General features: G+C 37.4%; 1 protein-coding gene across 4 annotated transcripts in view; it reads left to right on the top strand.

The window, feature by feature from the left end:
• Positions 1-236: 236 nt before the first annotated feature.
• The window catches only part of wwox (WW domain containing oxidoreductase), a 345,467-nt gene continuing 320,595 nt past the window's right edge, over positions 237-25,108 (top strand). For 3 of the 4 annotated variants that reach the window (XM_073941921.1, XM_068217339.2, XM_073941920.1), the window contains exons 1-5: positions 237-455; positions 614-678; positions 1,338-1,395; positions 3,717-3,886; positions 24,484-24,590. In XM_073941921.1, coding sequence (XP_073798022.1) covers positions 349-455; positions 614-678; positions 1,338-1,395; positions 3,717-3,886; positions 24,484-24,590 — 507 coding nt within the window. In that variant the 5' untranslated portion in view covers positions 237-348. 4 annotated transcript variants of the gene reach the window in all.

Genomic DNA, 25,108 nt, shown 5'->3' with positions numbered 1-25,108 from the left:
ATAAAATCAATAATACTCGGTATAATTACAGTTTTTACATTACTGTGATGGTTTGGTTTAGGGTTAAGGTAGGGGTTGACGTTAATAAAATACAACTAATGGGTAATTTAATAAAAAATAGGTAAAACACTCGTTAACCTCCATCCGCGGCTGTATCCCTTCTAACAACACCCGCTAAACTCCGCCCACTCGAGGACCGCGTGCCGTTACTCCGCCTCTTAGTGGCGTCAGGTTGTGATTGCGGAAGTGCCCTGTCAGGATTATTGTAACGCGTGTGTGCGCGCTGCCAAACAAACACCTCACAGAAGTTAAAGAGATTTATTAGCGTGGAAATTCAATAATTTCGCAATGGCGGCTCTCAAATACGCCGGAATGGAGGATACAGACAGCGAAGACGAGCTACCGCCGGGCTGGGAGGAGAGGTCCACCAAAGACGGATGGGTTTATTACGCTAAGTGAGTTTTAAGACATACACACTACACTACACACATACAAACACACGACATGTTTGCTTTTACCGTCGTTCATTGCTGTTGTCGGGTGTTTCTGAGGGTATTTATCGAGTGATTGACAGCTGTCGCTAATCAATCAAACAATGTTATTGATATTTCAGTCATGAGGAGATGAAGACCCAGTGGGAGCATCCCAAAACCGGCAAGAAGAAACGCTGTGCTGGAGGTAGGAGGAGAACAGTTCCATCATCTCCAATAATAACACTGCCCGTGGTGTTTATTTCCCTCACAGATACACAAACACATCTCGCACTGCAAACACAAATATTTTCTTAGCTTGTGCCTTGTTTTTAGTCCAGATATCCAGGCACTGATGTCCACCTTCACACACTTAAACATCTCTGATTGAGCTCAAGTTGGTTTTATATTCAGTAATTTAGCATTTCAGAAAAGTGTTATTTGCTAATTCCAAGAGAGATCATATTAGCAGCCAACCACTATCACAGCACAACATTGGTCAGACCTGAATATAATTCCTTACTGACCTTAATTAATTGGTTGATTGATTGATTGATTGATTGATTGATTTATAGATTGATTGAATTTCCTCTGGCTTTTTTCCTCTATCAAGGGTCGCCACAGTCCAAACACATGTGCTATAGGGTAATTAGTGAGATGAATTAGCCGTTGTGTGAGAGAGTGAGTGAGTGAGTGTGTTTGGGTGTTTCCCAGTACTGGGTTGCAGCTGGAAGGGCATCCGCTGTGTAAAACATATGCTGGAATAGTTGGCGGTTCATTCCGCTGTGGCGACCTTTGATAAATCGGAGACTAAGCTGAAGGAAAATGATTGAATAATTAATTAAATGATTGTTTTGTATTTCATAGCTTTGCCATACGGATGGGAGCAGGAGACCGATGATAAAGGCCAAATCTTCTATGTGGAGTGAGTTGAACTTGATTTTTAAATCATCGCCTCATTTTATGAGTTGCGTTTAAATGGAGTATGTTTTACTGCAAAAGATTTTCTACAGTTTCTTTGACTTTGTAATTAAAGTTTTTTGATTTTTAAGCTGATAAATACCAGTTTTATTATTAAATCTGCATTTTCTTTGTAAAATAAAAAGTTGATTCAACTTAATTTTAAGGCTACCAGCTTCAGGACATGTTTGATATGACTCCACTTTCAACCCAAATACTGCACTTGACTCGATTTTAAATTGAGTAAACTCCATATCCTGAAGCTGGTTGCCTTAATTTTTAAGTGGAGTTTATTTATTTATTTATTTATTTTTTAATATAGAGTAGCAATGTATTAATTTTTAAAATGATGGGGCATGGTGATTTATTAGAAAAAATATTTAAAAAAGCATGATAATAAATGGTTATAAATATAATTAATTATATATTTAAGCTGTTTTTAGCAGTCTAAAAAACACTATTTTTTTTTTTTTATACACTATTTACCCTCATCACTATTTGATCTTTTTCAAAAATTGCCAAAATTGTTTAACAGCAGATTTTTACAACAATTTTAAACATAATAGATACTAATTTCTTTTATCTTTGCCATGATAACTAGTAAAATATGTGCTGTCATTTTGCAAGAGACTACGCTTCATGACAAAAGTCTTGTGATGGATCCCAGTTGTAAGAGCAACTCGTCTTCTAGTTGATCGTGTGTAAAAGTGTCAGAAGGTGGATTTCTCTGCTGAATCATCTGCATCCCATTCATCACCAATACTGCAGAAGATCTACTGCTACCCGCATGGACCAAGATTCTCAGAGAAATCAGTTAAGTTTGGTAAAGGAGAAATAATGGTTTGGGGTCTGCACTCAGTATGGAGAGATCTGCAGAGTGGATGATCAACATCAACAGCCTGAGGAATCAAGACATCTGTGCTGCCCATTACATTACAAACCACAGGACCGAACAACCACAGCAAAGAGTGCTCCAGGATTGGCCAGCCCAGTGACCAGACATCAACATTATTGAGCTGATGAAGGAGGAGGCGTTGAAGATGAACACAGAGACTCTTGATGAACTCTGGGATCCTGCTGAAGGCTTTCTTCTTCATTCCAGATGACTTTATGAATCAGTGATGTGAGTCATGTCAGAGATGTATGGATGCAGTCCTCCAAGCTCATGATGGAGTCAGACACAATATTCATTCTGTCTCCACTGCAGCAGGACTTTATATTCTATACTGGACATTATTGAAGGTTCAGTGATGAGACTTTAGTCTGAGCAGAGTCAGACCGCACTGTCCTCATCAAATCAGTCAACATCAAGACATGATCAGATTTATTGAGCTCAAATCTGCAAAATCTAGAGGCCTTCACCTTTCATAGAGACACTTCATCATCAAATCATTGAAGTTATTCCTAAAAGTTGAATAGGCCACAAGATTTTTTTTTTTTTGTATTGTTGTGTAGTATTCAACTTAAAGTGGCATTTTAAAGGCTTAATCAGGTTATTTAGGGTAATTAGGCAAGTCATTGTACCACAGTGGTTTGTTCTGTAGATTAGAAATATGTAATTTATTAGTTTACTCCTGCCAAACTGAAGTTTGTGCTGCAAAACTCCTATTACTGTAAAACATATTTTACTGGACTGTACTGCTTTTACTGATTCCAGAAGGACTTTTTATGAAATGAACTCTTTTAAGGACATTTTTGACAAAGTGGAACCAGAAAAGATTTTAGAATTTTTATCATGTATTAACACAAAAAATCTTATTTAATTTATGTTTTATTTTGTTTGTTGATTTTTAAATTGTATATTTATTGTTGAAAGATTCCTGCCATGAAAATAGCCTTGGTTGCTGACATGGCACTAAATAAAAAATACATTACATTACATTACATCCTGCCAAACTGAAAGAAATAGGATTTTTACTAGAAATAAAAATATAATGGCAAATACTGTGGAAAAAAAAATCCTAGCTCTGTTGGAAAATATTTGAAATAAAATAATTTTAACCTTTAAAATGGGTTTAAAACTATTAAAAACTGCTTAAATTTTAGCCGGGAAAAAAAAACAATTAAGACTTTCTTCAGAAGAAAAAAACATTATAGGAAATACTGTGAAAAATTCCTGAATCTGTTCAACATCATTTGGGAAACATTTGAAGAAATTCACACGACAATGAATAACTTTGACTCAAGCTATAGTTTTTTTTCCATGTCTCTCCAGTATAATTTTTTTTATACTATTTTATTGATATAATCTGACTTTATTGATGTCTCTTTCCCTCTTGTCCTCAGTCACATCAACAAGCGTAAGACGTATTTCGACCCTCGGCAGGCCTTCACTGTAGAGGACATGCAGGTGAAGCCTAAACGCTACGACGGAAACACCGGCGCTCTGGAGATCCTGCATGGCCAGGACCTGTCCGACAAGGTCATCATCGTCACCGGAGCCAACTCTGGCATCGGTCAGTGTCACAAAACACATATTCATTTAGCAGATACTCTCATCCAGATCAAGATAAAAGAAGAACTGCAGATCACCAGACAGCAGAAATATGTAGTATTACAAACAAGCAGGACGAAACGCACACAGACACAAGCATTCACAAAGAGGCTGAGCTGTGCTTCAGGGTTTGTCCAGCAGGTGGAGCTGCAGGATTGAGGATTTTCACTCCTTGAGTTCTAATCAGTCAGTCAGGGATCAGGTCTATAGATGTGGATGATTATTATTGCAGGTATATTTAACGTGTAAAAATGCTGCTTTTGTGGTGAATTTTATTTCTTAAACTGTGTGACCGCTGTTGATTCACATGTGTTTTGTATAGTTTGTCTTTCCAGGGTGTCCGCTGGGTCTTAAAGTATTGAAAGTTGATCAATTAATCATGAGAAAATTAAGGCTGTTAAAAGATATAAAGTCTTGATTGTGTTTTTACGAGGTCTTAAATTTTGTTCAAGCGTTGTCCAAAGTGCTTGACTCTTGGAAAAGTGTAGGTGGTGGATTAACATTCAGCACATGATCACTAGTAAGATGTCTCATTATTTGTAACTAGATGGTTTCTAAAACTAAACCTGACATTGTTATCTTCATTCATGCACTCGCAGAAATGCTCCCAAATATATTTTAAGGTGGCATAGATAAAATTTCGGGCGCATGTGCGACCAAAATTGTCGCAATTTCGAGCCCTGATATATATATATATATATATATATATATATATATATATATATATATATATATATATATATATATTCGTTTTAAGGTAATTTAATTAGTCACTTATAATATACTTGCTTTAAATACTGCACAGAAAGCCAACAGTTCTGCATGAACCAATTCAGAGAAGCAGAGTTATATATTTTGCAGAAGAACTCAGTGCATGTGTTTAATTCATGACAATATACGGTTTAAAATAGGAAAAGCAGATTAATTAAAAAGGTATATATTTTTAGGTTTTGTTTGTTCAGGTAATTAGCATGTTAACTCAGTTTTTCAAGTAAATTGCACTGCACATTCTTAAAAATCTGTCTTGAATATAAATGTTAAGAAATTACCTCTAGTTTGTATGAACTGTGGTGTCGTTAATTTAAAGAAATGTTTTTTTTTTGAGACGTGCATTGTTTAAAACTTAAGTGTTTTTAATGATTGACGTAAAGAATTTCATGTTTAATTTCTATTGTATGCATTCAGATTACTGTGGATTGTTAGTGGAGTCAAGTAATCAGTAATTAAGTTTTCAGACATGGCAATTAGAAAAGTGATTTAAATGCAATTTTAATGATGTTATTATACAGTTTTAAAACAAACTTGCTCAACACTGACCGGTCAATGCAGAAACGCTGGCTGTAGTGTCTCTGAGCGTTCGCTAGAGGGCAGAGGAGCGCTGTGTGTCGAAAATAATAAATAATAAATAAATAAATGCATGAGAAAAAAAACACAAACTGTCCCTCTAATATCGCTGAACACACCAATAGAAGCGCTTTATCCTATGACAAACATTGCAAATATTTCACAAAATTATTTAAACATTAATCGGCATTGAGTTACTTTAGTTAACTTATTTATTTTAGTTTTTTGTTGCCTTATAATACATTAAAAAAAAAACTCTTAATTTTTTTTTTTTTACATTTCAGTCAAACAAGATGTTTTGGTTTGGTTTTAAAAAATAACACTTAAATTATACGTGTGTGTGTGTGTGTGCATCTAAAAAAAAATATAAATTAAATTACGCCATATTTCATGCTTATTAGTGTCGATTTCTAATACATATCATTGTTTCCCAAGCATGTGCAGTGCAAAAAAACTGACTTTATTTGAAATATCGAGGTAACATCCTAAATATCTGAATAACATTTTTCCTTTATTATTTTAAATTACTCTGCTTGTCTGAATCTAAACCTTATATTATTGTTATTTAATTGTGCATTTTATTTTAAATAAACCATAGTGTATATATATGCAACAATAAACAAACGTTTATATCAATAATTCTATTAACATAAGCGATGTGTTATTTGTAATGTTTTAAAACTCATTTCATGCATTTATGAGTTGTGCACGGTGCTGTACGAGTAAAATAAACACCAACAAAAAGGGAAAAACATCACTAAAATCATAATTCAACCTACAAAATTTCAAAAGGAAATAAGATTTCAACTTCGTTTTAAGCTTGTTGACAGATATTGTAGATATGGAGGAAGCATATTAATTATGTTTTAATATTCATTCATTAATTTTCCTTCAGCTTCAGTAGTTCGTATTCCAACATATGTTTTACCCAGTGGATGCACTTCCAGCTGCAACCCAGTACTGGAAAATACCCATACACACTCATTCTCACACACTGTTTCTCAATTCCGAGAACGGACTTGCGTTCTTGTGGAGAGCGGTCTTGCCAGATGTCCTCGGAAGAATGAACACGGGAGATCACGAGAACGCATCCTGTGAGAAATGAGATGCTGCGTTCTTCCTGATGGTCACATGACCTTCACATATTTTTAATGGAAAATTATTTAAACATTACAGCCTTCATTAAACGATTGATTGTTTTTCCCCTTTTCACAATATATACTGTGCATAAAACATTATAAATATACTCCGCACAATATAAATAAAACTGATTTTAATACAAATTTCAGCAAACAAACAACCTTAATGTGTTTATTGCTTTATTAAGATGTTTATGCTGATGTTCATATTCACCGTTTCATTGAGGGGGAAACTTCAGAGATATGACTGATTTACCTCAGGACTTTAAATTAAATGCTGCGCTTCCCACCACCCAGTGACTTCTGGGACTTCTAGAGCGTGTTCGGTGCTCAAGTCGGCTTCGGTGTGTCCTCTATCAAGAACACATCCGGGAAGTTTCATGCATCCTCTGTTCTTGCAGTCTTGAGTATTGTAACTGAACTTTGGCAGCTGATGATGACGATACATGAGGACGCTGAAGAACACATATTGAGAAAAAAAGCCCTACACTACAGCCAGTTTACTTCATCAGTTCCCCTATAGCGCATGTTTTTGACTGTGGGGGAAACCGGAGCACCCGGAGGAAACCCACACCAACACGGGGAGAACATGCAAACTCCACACAGAAACACCAACTGACCCAGAAACCTTCTGTCGCCTCACAGCAAATGCTGAGCCACCATGTCACCTCTAAATGTAAACCTTATATCATACTATTTTATTATCGTTGTTTTTATTTTTTAAGAAACAAAACAAACAGCATGTACAAAGCAATAAATATGTTTATGTGAATAATTAACATAATAATGTAAATTAAGTGGTGGCATGGTGCCCTCACAGCAAGAAGGGCGCTGGTTCGAGTCCCGGCTGGGACAGTTGTCTGTAAATGCATGCATACATTTTTTATTAAATAATTAAATGACAGAAACATGGCATAAAAAAGAAACGTATTTAATGTAGTAATAATAATAATAATAATAATAAAATTGCTTTTTTTTTTTTTTTTTTTTTTTTTTTTTGCTCGTAATATAAAATATGCATAATATAAAGTCATTAAATTATTTAAAATCAAAGTAGATATTAATTATAACAAGTCTATATGTATTTAAATAAACATTTACATATTCAAACCTGATTCATTCATTCATTTTTTTCCTCTGGGTGCTCCGGTTTCCCCCACAGTCCAAACACATGCACTATAGGGGAACTGATCAACTAAATTGGCTGTAGTTTGAGTGTTTCCCATTACTGGGTTGCAACTGTAAGGGCATCCGCTGTGTAAAACACATGCTGGAATAGTTGGTGGTTCATTCCGCTGTGGCGACCCCTGATAAATAAGGGAATAAGCTGTAGGAAAATGAATAATTGAATGACCCTTTAAAGCAGCCTGTGTTTCGTAAAATCTTCTGTTTGGTCCTCTGAGAAAATATTAGATTATATTAGATCATTTTTATTTGTCTGACGCAGCCGTGCTGAAGACTCAGGTGTGTTGATCACACTCTAAACCCTGCAGACTTCTGACGGTATTAGTGATTGCGCATGAGAGACGTGTGTGTGTGCGTGCATGTGTGTTGAGTCCTGATGGTGAACTGGTGTGTTTGCAGTGTTTAATGGAGGCTCTGGTTAGTGTGGAGATCTGCGGCAGTGCATTGATCCTGAAGTGTGTGTGTGTGTGTGTGTGTGTGTGTGTGTGTGTGTGTGTGTGTGTGTGTGTGTGTGTGTGTGTGTGTGTGTGTGTGTGTGTGTGTGTGTGTGTGTGTGTGTGTGTGTGTGTGTGTGTGTGTGTGTGTGTGTGTGTGTGTGTGTGTTTGACCCCAGCTGATGCCTCCCATTCATTCCCATTAGCGACTCCAGCGCTTTCCTTAATTCTCCTCTATTGAACCAACTAAAGTTATTTACCGTCTCAAACGCCGCTCACTTCAGTCCAGCAGCCCGTCAGAGACTGACCTCAGACCTACACACACAGATACACACAAGCACACATGCATGCACACACACATACACACACAGAAGCATGTACACACTAATAAATGCGCGCACACACACACGTATTGTACGCACTCACACAGACACGCACTTAAGCATGGATACACACATGCGCGCACAAGCATACACTCACTTAAGCATGCCCTCAAATAAGTGTACACGCTTCTACACACACACACACACACACACACAAGCATGTGTATATATACAGACAAGCGTGCACCTACACAAGCGTACACACACACTCCAGCATGTGTGCACACGCACTCAAGCATGCACACACATACACATGCGTGCACATACATGTGCATGCGCACACAGACGAGCATATACTCACACAAATGCATCCACAAAAGCGTTCACACACACACACACACACACCATTACACCACCACCACCACCAGCCTGAACCCCTGATACAAGGCAGGATGATCCATGCTTTCATATTGTTGAGGCCAAATTGTGAGCCGAGCATCTGAATGTGTCAGCAGAAATGGAGACTCATCAGAGCAGCAACGTTTCTCCAATCTTCTATTGTCCAGTTTTGGTGAGTCTGTGTGAATTGTAGCCTCAGTTTCCTGTTCTTAGCTGACAGGAGCGGCACCCGGTGTGCTCTTCTGCTGCTGTAGCCCATCCGCCTCAAGGTTGGACGTGTTGTGTGTTCAGAGATGCTCTTCTGCAGAGCTCGGTTGCTTATTTGAGTTACTGTTGCCTTTCTATTAGCTGGAACCAGTCTGGCCATTCTCCTCTGACTTCATCAACAAGGCATTTGCGCCCACAGAACTGCCGCTCACTGGATATTTCCTCTTTGTCAGAGCATTCTCTGTAAACCCTAGAGATGGTTGTGTGTGAAAATCCCAGTAGATCAGCAGTTTCTGAAATACTAATAGAGCAGCCGGTCTGGCAGCAGCAACCATGCCACATTCAAAGTCACTTAAATCCTCTTTCTTCCCCATTCTGATGCTCGCTTTGACCTGCAGCAGATCGTCTTGACCATGTCTACATGCCGAAATGCAGTGAGCTGCTGCCATGTGATTGGCTGTTGGGCAGGTGTACCTAATAAAGTGGCCAGTGAGTGTATATTTCTATCTTAATCAATTATTGCATGCTTGATGAGCTAAATCCCAAAATGCAGCGTCTATTTCTACAAATTAAGTAAAAAAGAATGCAACATCAATAAACATGTTCGTGTGTAATACAGCATACGCCAGTACTGTTCGGGACAGAACATCTAATAATACTTACTCTAATACTTTTTATATCATCATTCTCAAATCACTTCACAAGCAAGCAACATGATAGATAATAATAAAGCATACTTAAATGCATAACAAACAATACAAATATTCTGAATTTCTCCTCTTTTTTTTTTTTTTTCCCTGCTATATCTGCGCTCTTTAGTGCTGCGTGTGCCTGTGGAGCCTGTTATTGATATGGAGTGTCGGAGGAAATAGAATCTGAGGCTTTTAATGTGCATTTCATGTCCGTTTTTGATGAATCTGTTTATCGGGCCGGTAATGAACAGCAGGTATGGTTGGTTAGTCAAATTATTGAGCATTATTAACCTTGGATGAAATTCACAAAGCACGGAAAAAACTGATGTAACATGCAAGAAAATTACGGCTGGGGATAAAAAGGCTCGATAATGATTACGGTCTCAGTGCCACCGGCCGAGCGGCCCGAATGCAGATACGTGTTTGTTTTAGAAGACGAGGAGCTTTTAAAGTGTGCGTGGATCTTTTCGCTATTACTATTTTGCTGAGAGCAGAGATGTCCCATCATGCAGAATCAACTGTCCAATGCTGTTTGGATGGAAAATGTGTGTAGTAAAGTGTGTACACTGTCATATCTGAGTGATAGAAGCACAAGGAGTCTTTTTTTTTTTAAACAATATTTTTCAGTATTTTCTTACTGCAATGAATTTGCTAATGTGTGCCTGTCAATCAAAATTTGTGGGCGGGATAAATTCGTAGTGACATGGCAGTACCCACCAATTTTGATTGACAGGTGCATATTAGTTTCAGTAATGTTATTAAATACAGATGTAGTTTTTTAATATGGTTTATTTACAATACAGTTTGAGTTAACATTTTCTGACTTTTAGTCAATGTATTTTATGATAGACTTGAGCAAACAAGTTGTATTTGCATTATAAACCTTAAATAACTTTAATCTTTATTATTTTTTATTGAATGTGTTATTGTAGTAACGATACTCTCTTAAAATCATTCCGCATAAATTTGCTGCTTTTTTTTGTGCAAAATTCTGCGCAGAAATAGCAATAATTATCTGAGCTGCTGCTTCTTGGCCCCACCCCTTTATATCCTCTATGCCCATATATGGTCATCAACTCTGCCATTGGTCAGAAAACCTGTAGCTTCACCTAGACTGTGTGTGTGTGTGTGTGTGTGTGTGTGTGTGTGTGTGTGTGAGTGAGTGTATGGGTGTTTCCCAGTACTGGGTTGCAGCTGGAAGGTCATCCGCTGCCTAAAACATAGGTTTGGCGGTTCATTCTGCTGGGGTGACCTCTGAAATCGAGACCAAGCCAAAGGAGAGCGAATAAACGAATAAAAATGGACGTTTTCCAAAAGTGTATAATAATAACTGATCTGATCAGTGTTTTGAGCTGAAACGTCACAGACACGTTCTGGAGATACAGAAGACTCATTTACGATCTTGTAAAAGGGATAAAATAGAAACCCTTTAAAGCAGCTTGACAACTCTGTGCTCTTTAGCAGTGCTCGTATTAGCGTGTGCCGCGGGGACGGTGTGACCGTGATGAAAGATGACGTTGTGATGGCGGGAGGGTCAGCGGCGGCGCGGGTTCGAGGGCAGACGGGCAGCAGCGCTGGGTAATAGAGCGGCGTGGAGCTGCTCAGGTGGAACTCGCCTTCTCGCACCGCTGTAATTACAAACCATACATTTCACTTTGGGCCCTGACAACATCTCCCCCAATCCCAGATGAACACCGGGTTATTAATGGAGTAAATTAAGGCTCCCTGCAGACTGACGGAAGCGGCACTCGCCACTCTTTAACCTCGAAATACACACTGCACCTGACCTGCTGCTCTCTGGCCCCGCCTCTTTCAACACCCCACGACCATATATGGCCATCATGCATGCAGCTCCTCCTATTAGGAGTGTAGTATAATAGTGTGTATAACATACAGGAATTCCACTAGTGCTGCGCAAAGATTAATCACACGCAAAGTGAAACTTTGTTTTGACTTGATCAATATATATAATACACAAACAAATATTGTATATATGCAATACACATCTTGATTTATCTTTGATCAGCACTATTATTAACAATGTGCAGCTTTCTTGTCTGTATATGATAATGATTTACTGTGACATGAAGCTTTATTTCTATATTTCTTTATTTTCTGCAATACACTTTGTCAAAAATACACACTGCACTTGACCTGGGGTCTGTTCTTCGTATCTCGCTAAAATGATCTAAGATGATTTGGCAGATCCCGGATCTTTTCATCTCTAACTGATCTCTCGCTAATTTGGTTCTTCAAACAAGTTCGCGAATCAGATTAGAATGTCTGGATGAACTGATCTGAGATCTGTGTGTGTTGTGAAGGACAGATCTATCGATCCTCGAAATCATGATCAGCAATGCAACGATTGGCTGACGGTACAGCAGCGTAATGACATCATCTGATTAATATTCAATTATCCATGTGAGCAAAGTTACATCAAATTAGCAGCAAACCGTTTATTAAATATGACACGCAAGAACTTTCCACATTTGTTGTGAGCTGCAGGGTTTACACTTTCACGTGTCAAGAGTATTCATCATGTATTTCAATGCAAATCAGTGTATTTAGTTCTACATTTAGACAATATTGTCTATATTATAGTAGCCGTTTTTTAATCGGTGTAAAGAATAACTGATTGTTTACAAAAGCGTTTTCATATTGGTAAAGGCGTCTGCAACTATTGTGAAGCATCAAATCACCGGCATATTAACTATCAAAACATGTTCATGACTGCATAAATGTATTATTGCTTTAAAAAAAAATATCACATATTCTGCATTTCTATTATACACAATTTGTACTAAAGCGATCTAAAAAGTTAATATCAATAAGTTTTCTCTGTGCACCACCAGGTGGCAGTCTTTGTACTTTCATTTCGAGGGTGCAGATTGCATAAGTTTTATTAATATGTATAACTTTATTTATTTTATTAATGACTGTAACTTTATATATATATAGTTAAAAAATATGTACCATTTTCCCAAGTGTAAATAACTACTACTGTAAGAAAATATCAGAATTCAGAACATACTTTCTGTATTATCTTTGCTTGAACTGAGCCGATCTAATCCTGTTTATATGAATTGAACCTGCTCCCGACCAGGTTTGACCTAGCAGAACTGTTGCTATGACAACAACTCTCGGATCAGCTTTGAAGAACGAAACTATCCTGGATCATGTCAAATCGTTAATATCCAAATCCAGCTAACTGAGTAATCCACGTACGAAGAACGGACCCCTGCTGTGCTCTGGCCCCGCCCCTTTGAACACGCAATCACCATATATGGTCATCATGTGTGTATGCCATTGGTAAGAATACCTGGCAGCTCCACCTATATGTTTATTTCACGCAGCTGCCATTTTAAAACACGAAAGCGAGGCTGCGATGGGAAGAAACCCGGAAGTATAGGATCTAGGGATGGGAAGATTAACCGATATGTATCGATACGCGGTCATGCGCGTGCACGATGCAAGTGCATCGGTTGAGCAGCAGAGGATGAATGAAATTTTGGAAGCAAATCGAGATGCATCGGTTTTTGCGAGATGCATCGATTTTTCCGAGATACAGCTTATATTTTTAATATAGAATGTATTTTTTATTTATTAACAAGTGTTGTCAATCTGTTTTTGGCGCATAATTTAATCGACCTACATAAAGTAAGCCTTAGCAACGGATTTGCGGATGTGCACACACTACAACTCAGTGTATCAGGTGTGCGGATGAAGCTAGTGGAGCGCCCTCAGAAAGCGCGAGAAGCAAAACAAACATTTTATTCCCCACTGAGTTTTAAATCTAAAGTATGGCAACATTATGGATTTAGGGATGGACGACATGACAGGACAGATGCAATTTGCAAAATGTGCCGCGCATCTGTAAAATACGCGGGCAGTATGACTAATCTGATATCTCACTTGAAGCGGCGCCACGGTGTTGTTGTGAAAGCATCTTCCAGTGTTCCTGCATCCCCGGCTTTCGCACTGCTTCAACCAGCTCCAAAAGTGGTGAGAAAAGCATTGAAAGTTTTTTTTTCCATGCGCAACAGTTCTGCTCGCTCTACGCCAATAACGAATGCTATTGCATTGTTCATCTGCAAAGATATTCAGCCTAGTGTCACGGAGAACGAAGGTTTTAAACACCTCCTCCTGTTAATTTTTATTTAATTATAATAATAATAATATTAATAATAATAATGATAAAAATAATTGGGTGTCACGGTGGCACAGTGGGTAGTTTGACCACCTCACAGCAAGAAGATTGCTGGTTTGTTATATTTTTATTAGCCTGTTGTTTACAGTGACAGTGATGTTTCAACGCAGCATAACACTGCTAGTTCACAACCTTAAGTTTTGAATAATCAGTGGCAAAATATATCTTTGTAAAACTTGTTTTCATAGTTGAAAAGTTAAATCACAATTCTTGTTGTGCAATGCTAATTTTATTTATGTTGAAAGAGTGCAAATATATATATATATATTTAATATATAATATATATATAAATAAATAATATGTATATATATAAATAATATGTGCTATATGTTCTAAAATGGCCCTCTACTGTAAACTGACACTCTGGCTCTGAGAGAAAAGCCAGTTTGTAAAAAAAAGTCTTGGTTTTGCTTGGTTAATAAATAATCAAACTCATTCAATGGCACAGCATCCTCTTTCACATCATCTCATAAACTTAATCTAATTAGTTAGTGCTGAAATATCGCATCGTATCGTGATATGGGTGTGAATCGTATCGTGTTGCATCGCAATATGTCACAAATGTATCGCTAATATATCGGATCGTATTCTTTGTATCGAGATGCGTATCGGATCGGCATTATAGCTTAGATGCCCAACCCTAATAGGATCAGCACTGCAAACATTGCTGCAGCCTGCTGTTGACTACAAACCTCCAGCTGTTGTTAAGATTTCAAAACGCAGATATGGTGTAAACATCACTTTAATATCATTCAGTTTAGTTTAATTTAAACAATTACAAGCAGATTAGGCATCAAACAACATCACAGTCTCTATAAGAGTGTCCTCCCAGGCTTCAGATCATGGCACCAGGTAAACACAGTGGCAGCTTCCCTGCCTGCTTCAGCCTCTGTAACATGGTGAGTGATAAAACCCTGCAGTCCACTGTTCCGCACACCCTCGTGTTGTCTGTAATAGTGTTGTCTCGGTGCTAAAGTTTTAAATTTCCCGCTAACATTTAAGCACATTTTTAAACACTGCTGATCTGGCATCGTGTTCATCAGTGCTCAACAGAAATGACTGTGATTAGCTGGGATGGTCATCAGTTCACCGCTCTTCACCGAGTGCTACAACAGATGCACAAACACTGGAGCATTTTAAAACGGCGAAGATCAGTCGAGTCATTAGCGGATCTCTCGCCTGTGTTTGCATTCTGTAAACAGCGGTGAACTGATGACCTCCACAGCCAATCACAGTCATTTCTGTTGAGCACTGTTGAAACCTTTGGCAAATCAGCGTTGTTGCGTTCAGCAGTGCTTAAATGTTAGTGGGAAATTGACGGTTTTTATAAATTTCAGTAATGAAATTCAATATTGTGACAGGTCTAATATTGTGAAAGAATCAGTTCATTAACTTGAGTGTGATAAATGGCATTTAAAACGTGTTGGGGAAAGACGAGGTTAGCTAACTAGTGTTATTTCCCTTTACTTAGCTGAAAATGAGGTCTGAAATCCCTTTTCATTTTCTCCATGCATTCAGAACGGGCCTTCGGGTCACCCGGAACGTGGTGAAATGCTAAATTTGTTTCGATTTCTCTTCGTTGATGAGATATACAGCCGGGTACACAACGTTCCTGTGTGATATTCCTGGGTTTCTTCCCACCGCAGCCTCGATTTAGCTTTTGTATATATTTATTTTTATTTATTTTTTTAATGGCGGCTGCATGAAATCTGTCTATAGGGAGTGTAGTGCACATAATATACAAAAATTATTAACAAACTGAGGCATTTTAGGCATCTTTTGGAAATGATTTAGAGTCTTTGAGTGACATGTTACTGCATTTCTTTAGTAAACATACAAGCAGCACACTACATAGCTGCGTCCCAAATGGCACACTATGCATTCATGCACTATGTACTTATGCACTTACACACTCAGCAGGATAGTATATGTATGTAATGTGCCATTTGGGACGACACTAATGTTTTATGTACTAAGCGGAAATTCAAACCGTTTCCCTGATGATGTTTGACGGTCGCCAAATCAGTGAAATAAACGACCGAATTATCAAATAATACCTGCCGTGAGTATTGCCGCATTCACCATCGGGAGGTGCTATAATCACTCTCGTAGGAGAATTCTGCTTTCACCATCCAAAATAAATAAAGTTATCCAACATGTGCGCCCGATAGCTCCGCCCCTTCCGCTACGTGAGCAAACCTGTGGTCGTTGAGTGCGTGAAGTGTCCATCATTACACACTTCATTTTACCAGCTGAATGAGTGCATCATCCGGGTAATTAAAGTGCACTTGTTAGAGTTTTCAGTGTGAACACACTACTTACACTATTTATACTACAAAATGGTGTAGAATAGTGCACAAGTATGCAATTTGGGACGCAGCTCATGTTTAAACTCAGAATACACACTGCAATTAACATGATCTCTGGCGCCACCTCTTGGAACACCGTATGACCATATATGGTCATCATGTATGCCATAGGCTGCTTATTTATGTAAATGTGTGATAATATATATTTCGTCCGTTTTTGTATTAATTTCAGTAAATATCATTAATTCATACACAAATGTTTATAAAAGTTATTTTTTAAATTCATAGTGTGTTATGTTTTCGATGAATTTTGTGCAGACATGGCAAAATAAGTCTGAGCTGCTGCTTCCTGGCCACGCCCCTTTAAATTCAGTATACCCATATATGGTCATCGAGTCTGCTATTCGTCAGAAAACTTACAGCTTCACCTAGAGGGAGTGCAGGATAAATAATCTACAATAATTCCAGATTTATTAACAGTATGCAGCATTTTCAAACATGCAACAGTACTCATTTGAACAGAAATAATGACAAATATAAAATAAACGACAAATGCTACTATATTTCTAACATCCTAAGATATATACTTCACGCGAATTGGATTAAAAAAATTGACTGTGTGTGTGAGAGTGAGTGAGTGTGTATGGGTGTTTCCCAGTACTGGGTTGCAGCTGGAAGGGCATCTGCTGTGTAAAACACATGCTGGAATAGTTGGCGGTTCATTCCACTGTGGCAACCTCTGATTAAAAAGGGACTAAGTCGAAGGAAAATGAATAAATGAATCTACTTCATGCACAGTACAAGTAGAGTTTTACACGTCTGAGCAGCATTAACAGAGCTTTAATTCTGAAACCTAGATTCTCCTGTGTTTTCTGTCCTCACAGCAACTTTTGACTATAAATCTGTCCAATAACGCAGCAAAAACCATTAAACAACAATGCAGGACAGAGTTCACACTCACTATTCGAGCATTAATCTGTCCGCTCTTCATGTTTCTGTTGGCTTGAGGCTCGTCGTTCGCTGTGAAACACACATGAGATCAGGATGTGACCTGGAGAAGAACTTATAAACCAGTAAATCAGAGATCATCATCGCAGGATCATCCGTCTTCAGCACATCCACTGAGCAAACACTCACTCTAATATGGGAACAAGGCTCTGCTTTAAAGCTGGCCTATTATGCCTCTTTCTACAAGATGGACAATACATCTGTCCTGTATTTCAGACCCATCTACCGCCACCCTCCTGCTTTGTTATTTCTCCCGGAAAACTCCTGTAATTCCAATCTCGGATTTTCAGGGGCGAATGTTGGCAGGTGTGCATCTATAATCCTCTTAGTCTATGCTGACATGATCTTCAGCAGCTCAAACACTCTAATGGCTAATGGACAGACGGCTGCTGCTCACTCAGGCCTGCTGTTTATGCTAATGAGGGAGATTAGTGGGCGGAGCTTTCCCCCTCTGATGACAGGAAGAATGTCACTCAGTGTTTCTTTCATCAAGTCTGATTATTAAAAATGCAATTAACACATTTTTAAAAATGTCCAATCACGTAGTAACTATTCATCCTGTTTTTACACTCAGTGACATTTTATTAACTGTCCAGTACAAATCATGGCTACTCAATCATTTTCTTTCAGCTTAGTCCCTTTTATTAATCAGGGGTCGCCACAGCGGAATGAACCGCCAACTTATCCAGCATATGTTTTACACAGTGAATGCCCTTCCAGCTGCAACCCAACACTGGGAAACACCCATACACTCATTCATACACATACACTGCACCCAATTAAGCTTACTCAACTTGTCTACACTCTAAAAATATTGTTTAGACAAAACAGAAAAAATTAACGCAACAGTTTGCATATATTGAAGTTGCAACAACATCTAACAAAATGAGGTTCAGATAACAAACTTTGTTCGCCAAATCTTTTTCTCCTTAATCAGAGGCATTTTAACATGGCAAAAAACTCATTTTGAGTGCTCAACTTAAAAATCTAAGTTTTTTTTTTTTTTATTAAAATTGAAAACAAATCCAGTGTTATGTGCTTAATTACATGCATGTTTTTAAGTTTAGGACCTCCAAAAAATTAAGCTGAAAGCTGTGCCTGAAATTGTTACATTTTTTTTGTTTGTTTTCGAATTTACTGTTCAGTTTTAATTGTATTAAACAAGTTTTTTTTTTTTTTTTTTTTTTTTTTTTACAAAACAAAAACATATTCTGTCCCATATTATCAGTATAAAAAAAATAATAAACATCAGTGTGTGGACTTAATACAAAACAACTCCTTTAGTGTGTGTAAATTTAGTCATCAACTCAATTTCGTTGGGTTGCTACAAGTTAAATATTGTTTTAAAGCAACTGACAAATATGTTTACCTTTTAAAATTAGCTGCATTTTTAAATTGTTGTAATTATCAGTATTTATCTGTTTTGAAAACTTGAGTACTGGCTACTTAAAAGTTTTAATCTAATCAGCATTTTAGAGTTTTTAAGTCACAATAGTGTATTAAACTATGTCGTTTGAGCAATTTTTAAGAGTAGCGCATGTTCCACCTGGAGGAAACCCACTCCAACACAGGGAGAACATGCAAACTCCACACAGAAATGCCAACTGACCCAGTAGGGACTAGAACTTGTGACCTTATTGCTGTGAGGTGATTTTGCTACCCACTGTGCCACCGTGACGCCCCAAATCAAGGCTACTAGTTATTATTATTTTACAGAAACAGCACGTCTCTGACCCATAAATCGCTCATGATTTGATGTTTTCCATTGCCTCGTCATGCTAATTTAGCCGTGTTTCTCCTCTCTGACGAACAAGCCAAGTCAATTACGTCCAAATTAATGTCAAGCCCCTCTTATTTTCCATAAATAACACACGGCGGCGGCGGCTGTTGTCGTTAAACATGTTCTCATTTGTTCTCCATTACAAAACAAACAAAAAAAAACGCACAACGCCGCTGATTAATTCACACTTCAGGCTGAACACGCGGGCAGGATTTTTACAAGGTGACCCGCTCGTCTGATCCACACCAACACCTCACTTTCTTCACGCATAGCAGAATTAAAATGCGGCGTTTAATTGTCATGGATTTGTTTGTATTTGCTTTGCATTTTAAACTCAAAGACTTGTTTATATTTTGCTGTCTGTTTGTGGAAAATGAATCCTCACTCACTCACACATACACACACACACACACCACACACACACACACACACATGCACGCAGCATTCTCCATTACTCCTAATAAGGTGTCATAAAATTGAATTGCATGCTTGGTTTGTCAGAGAGGAGTTCTTATCCGACTCCAATTTTGAGTTTTAATGGGTAATACTCTTTAGCTCTCTCCTCACAATTAGGCCTCCTAGTTACGTATTAATGAAAATCAGATTAAAACATAATCTAATTAAAGTTCATTTTAATCCACGCTATCGTCCCGACTGTCTGCAGCTCCAATCACACTGTCAAACTCGCTTCGTTTGCAGAGAAGAGGAAGGCCAGACTATCAATCAAGAGCTTTTATATATGTGTGTGCGTGTGCGTGTGCGTGTGCGTGTGTGTTGGGAAACTCGTATGAAGTGCATTCATGATCTCATTCACTCTCTCTCTCTCTCTCTCTCTCTCTCATGGACTCATGTCCAGAACGCATGCAAAATCAGAGAGAATGCATATTTTCAAAATATTAAATTTGCTTTTGTATTATCATAATATTTATGTGCATTTGCATATTCAAATTAATGCAAAACATCCATATTTTAGGGTTTTAACAAATTTTTAGTAGTTATGTAGTTATGTAATATCAGTCTCCTATCGCAGTAAATATAGTTCTGTAATTTATTTAAAAAATTGTTACGTATGATTGTATTTATTTATTTAGAAACATTAAGACATTATGAATATTAATCATACACAATATTTAATGTCACAATTGACAATGTAATGCATTCTCTTTTTAGTAAATAGTACAATATATTTAAGTTGGGTGCAAGTTTGACACCCAGTGGCTGAACTAAGTATTGCGTTTGTTTTACTTCAGGAATGCAAGTGCAGGTTGCCAGATTGAGGAACAACAAGGCTGATTTAAATTGTGCTTTAACTAAAAGCAATGGCATGCGATATAGGGAGTATTTTCCATATTAAAAGGAGTTTTGTTCTAACCAACACCTCGAATTGATCTATTAGAAACAGCTTCTATTTCTTATAAAGACCTTCTTGCTGTGAGGCCACAGCACTACCTACTGCGCCACTGCGTTGCCTTGTTTTGAAATGTTAAGTATTTTGAGTTACTGAGGTGCCTGGTTGCGTTTGATTGGGAGGATTTTCAATATAAATAATCAATCATGTTTTATAAATGAATAATTATTGAATGCTGCTGATTTTCAGTAATGTATTTTTTAATTTATGACTGAAAGCTGTTCGTAAATTAGCAGTTTTCTGTATTTTGTGTTTCATGTTTTTATTTCTCCAAATTTATTTCTGCTTAATTGTATTATGGGATCTTGAGCTTTCTCGCAACAACTTTTAACCTTAAAGTGTGTGTGAGTGACTTATGCACATTTCTAATAGTTAAAAGTAGGGCTGCATATTGGAAAAAGATGATACAGCAATGTTAAATTTTTCTGCGATACATATTGCGATATTGAGTAAGTTTACCAGATTAAATAAATGGTTGATTGATATGGTAAGAATTCATCATTTTAGATTGACAGGAATGATTTTGTAGAGAAATGCATCTGTATTAAGTATAATAAACTAATCACGAGGATCGATAAATGCAGAACAGCAAAGATATCAACTAAAATAAACAGTATTTCATGGTATTCTGGAAGTCTAGCAGTGCAAATTGTTTAGTCAAATGTAAAGTGACCCAGTGTAGTGTTCATTGTATTTATATATAAATACAATTACAGTCTCTTAAAGTTGCAAACATTATAATTGTGCGGCTGAACGCTCGACGTTGCAGATCCTGTGATGCACATTACAATATTGATATATTGTGCAGCCCTTTAAAGTGCTGATTAGTGTGAATTTGGTGTTGCATATTACGCTATAAACTCCTTGTAATAAACTGCAGCACATTTCTGTTCTTTCACACACTTATTTCTCTATATATGATTTTTTTATGCATTAGATCATCTCAAACTACTACGACAGATTTCAGACTCGATCAACATCCCATAATGCACTTCACAACCGTAAATAAACAGTAAACACCAAATTTGGAAAGTGTTCATTAACAGATGTTTTACAGGTGTAGATGATCGTATGCTGGTATAAATCATGGCTGCGCTGGTGTGAGAAGTGGACTGAAGGGTTTTTGCGTGCTGTTTCTGCTTTACTGGCCTGACTGTGAAATAACCCTTGGCCATTGTGCTTGTAAAACATATTACTCTGTCATGGCTCAGAAAAGAGCTGACAGGCCAACACGACTCAAACAGAGGCACGACTCCATCGCTCTGCAACGCTGGGAATTACGGCCATCGGTGGATATGAAAGCTGACAGCTGTCACTGATTCACAGTTTTCACTTCACTTTCTCCACACAGCAAACCTGGAGCTGCAGCCCACACGACAAACCACTCACACACTTAAAAACAGGAGAGACTTGACCAAAACTAAACACGTCTGGCTCATATTTCACACCTGGTTCGAGTCCCGGCTGGGTCAGTTGGTGTTTGTGGAGTTTGCATGTTCTCCCCGTGTTTGCGTGGGTTTCCTCCGGGTGCTCCGGTTCACCCAGTCCAAACACATGCGCTATGGGGAACTGATCAACTAAACTGGCCGTAGTGTGTGTGTGGATGAGTGTGTATGGGTGTTTCACAGTACTAGGTTGCAGCTGGAAGGGCATCTGCTGTGTAAAACATGCTGGAATAGTTGGCGGTTCATTCCGCTGTGGTGACCCTTGATGAATAGAGACCAAGTCGAAGGAAAATGAGTGAATTTAATTACCTTAAAAACAAAAACAAACAAAACAAATGCACAAATCTGTAGTCAATTTGCTGTAATTAAGCTGGATTTAATGAGCAACTATGGCCCATGGAGGCGCACACATGTGCATCTGAGGATTGTGGGTTTATAAAAGCCCCACACTGAGGACAGGACAGCAGTTTTTTATTTTTTTCTCCAGGGTGTTGTGGGATATAGCAAATCTAGAAGTTTGACCTTCGTGTCCTTCGTATGATAGCAAAACACAGCGTTCCCCTGATCTGAAATTCCTTCTGATTTCTTTAACTTGATTATTAATGTCCGACTTGCAAACTTGAGCCATTGTTATGAACTGGAGGATTTTTTTCGCGCAGCATCTATTCTGAGACGCATGTACCTTCATGACTGGTGCCCACTCCGGGTAATAAAGTGCTGATGCCAGCTTAAGAGAAACTTTAAACACACTTGGTGTAATCAAAGGCACAATGCAAAGCGGCAGGTCAGCAAAACCAGCCAAAACAATACCCCAAGTCCCCCCTAAATATAACCTTTTTCGGGGAAGCGAGTGTTTTGTTTCTGCCTTCCCGTACTGCGTATATTTAGATCATTGTTTCCACCTTTTGGGTTTGACTGGCCCATTTAGAGTGGCCATTTCTGAAAATTAATTTAATAACTGATAAAGTGAGTCATTTATGAATGAGGCTCGGTGACGCACTATGATGGAGAGTCTTTACACATCTTGAGTTTTGAAAAGCAGTTTGTCCGACAAATCATACATTGATAACTTTATTTCATTCTTTTTTTAAATAGATTTATTTATTGATATGAAATTATTTATTTGATTTATTTAATCTTTTTTTTTTCTCCTATATTTCCAGCACAAGTCAGAACCAAAAATGTGCACAAAATAAAAAAAATATTGTTTTGTTTACATATCTTAAAAAAATGCTTAAATGTGGGGGTGTGTATTATATTTTATTATGCATTTATATATATATATATATATATATATATATATATATATATATATATATATATATATATATATATATATATATATATATATATATATATATATATATATTTATACATTTTAATAGTTTCATTTTATATTGGCTAAACTTTAGTTTACTTTAGCCGCTAAAGCAAAAACATGCATTGAGCGCTATATTTGTTGCAGTATTTATTCGTTTGCCTATTAAACGGTCCATTGTTTGCTCATTTCACATTATAGAAAGGCACATTACAGTCATAACCTTTAAGTTCATTATTAAAACCTGCATATATCAAATGTAAAATGCTATTAAATCCTACCCAGTTAGCCACTGAGGTAATAATAATTATAATAATATTTTATATAACACATAACTTAGCAGTCAAAGCAATTTACACGTTTGTTGGAGGGGAAAAATTTCATTCTTTTTTATTTCTATTTGTTTTTGTGCATAATATACGTTATTAGTCTAAAGTTTGGGGTCAGTTTTTTTTGTTGTTTTTTTTTTGTTATTAATTTAATTTGATATTTTAAATACAATTAATCTGTTCAAGGCAGAATTTATTAAATGTAAAAAAAATATATAATATTTATTACTTATTGTATGTAGTTTCAATTGACATTATTACTCCAGTCATTATTGCTTGTATTACTATTACCATGAATATTAATAATAATAATAATAATAATCATAATATAATTTGTTAGAGTGATTTCTGAAGGCTCATGTGACACTGATGACTGGATTAATAAAGCTGAATATTCATCACTAAAATCACAGGAATAAATTAATAAATTATAAACTTCTCTTGAACAGTTATTTCATAGTGAAAAACATTTCACAATTTTACACTTTGTACTGTATTTCTGATGAAACTACATGTAAACATCCTGTCCACTCCAAACTTTTTGACCAGTAGTGTATCCATAATTGACAATTTTCTATAATTTCTCCTTTTACATTTCAAGTAAAGATTTTCGTCACATTTTAAATAATGCATCATTTTAAAATCACAAATGTTGAGCAAAAAAGTCAAATATAAATATATTTATCATAATTAATAATTATTAATTCAAATTATAACTGGTATTGTGCAGGGTAGATGCTGTAGAGGTGCTGCAGGGACTTGTCCTGGGTGCGATTTAATTTCATTTTATTATCATTACTGAAATTATTGGAGTTTCTCTGCTTTAATTGGATCATTTTCATCAGCTGATGGGCTCTTGATTGAGGATCTTAGAGAAGAGCCTTTGGCGTTCTGTCTGATGGAGAATGAATCCGAGATATAGGGTTCCCGCAAATAACAGCAAGAGCGCCGCAGTTATCAGCGCAGTGACTTTATCAGTGGTGTGATTCCTCTCTTCCTCTTCTCTTCCACCCACTCGTTTGCTATCTGCAGGTTTCGAGACGGCGCGATCCTTTGCTCTTCACGGCGCGCATGTGATCTTAGCCTGCCGGAACCAAAGCCGAGCCAGTAAAGCAGCCAGTCTGATCATGGGCGAATGGGTGAGTCTCTCTCACACACACACACACACACACACACACACACACACACACACACACACACACACACACACACTCTCCTCTCTATCAAAGATACATGCACACTCACACAACAGACACACTCACAGATACATACTGTACACACATACATATGCACACACACACACATTCATTTTCTTTTCGGCTTTGTCCCTTTATTCATCAGGGGTTGACACAGCTGAATGAACCACCAACTTATCTAGCATATGTTTTACACAGTGGATGCCCTTCCAGCTGCAACCCATCACTGGGAAACACATACACACTCATTCACACACACACACCCATACACTATGGCCAGTTTGATCAGTTCTCCTATAGTGCATGTGTTTGGACTGTGGGGTAAACCAGAGCACCCAGAGCACACCAACACAAGGAGAACATGCAAACTCCACACAGAGATGCCAACTGACCCAGCTGGGACTCGAACCAGCCACATGCACACACACACACACACACACACACACACACACACTTTTTTT

This window comes from Danio rerio, chromosome 25 (genome assembly GCF_049306965.1).
Source record: "Danio rerio strain Tuebingen ecotype United States chromosome 25, GRCz12tu, whole genome shotgun sequence".
Taxonomy (NCBI): domain Eukaryota; kingdom Metazoa; phylum Chordata; class Actinopteri; order Cypriniformes; family Danionidae; genus Danio; species Danio rerio.
This window is presented reverse-complemented; position numbering and strand designations above follow the sequence as displayed.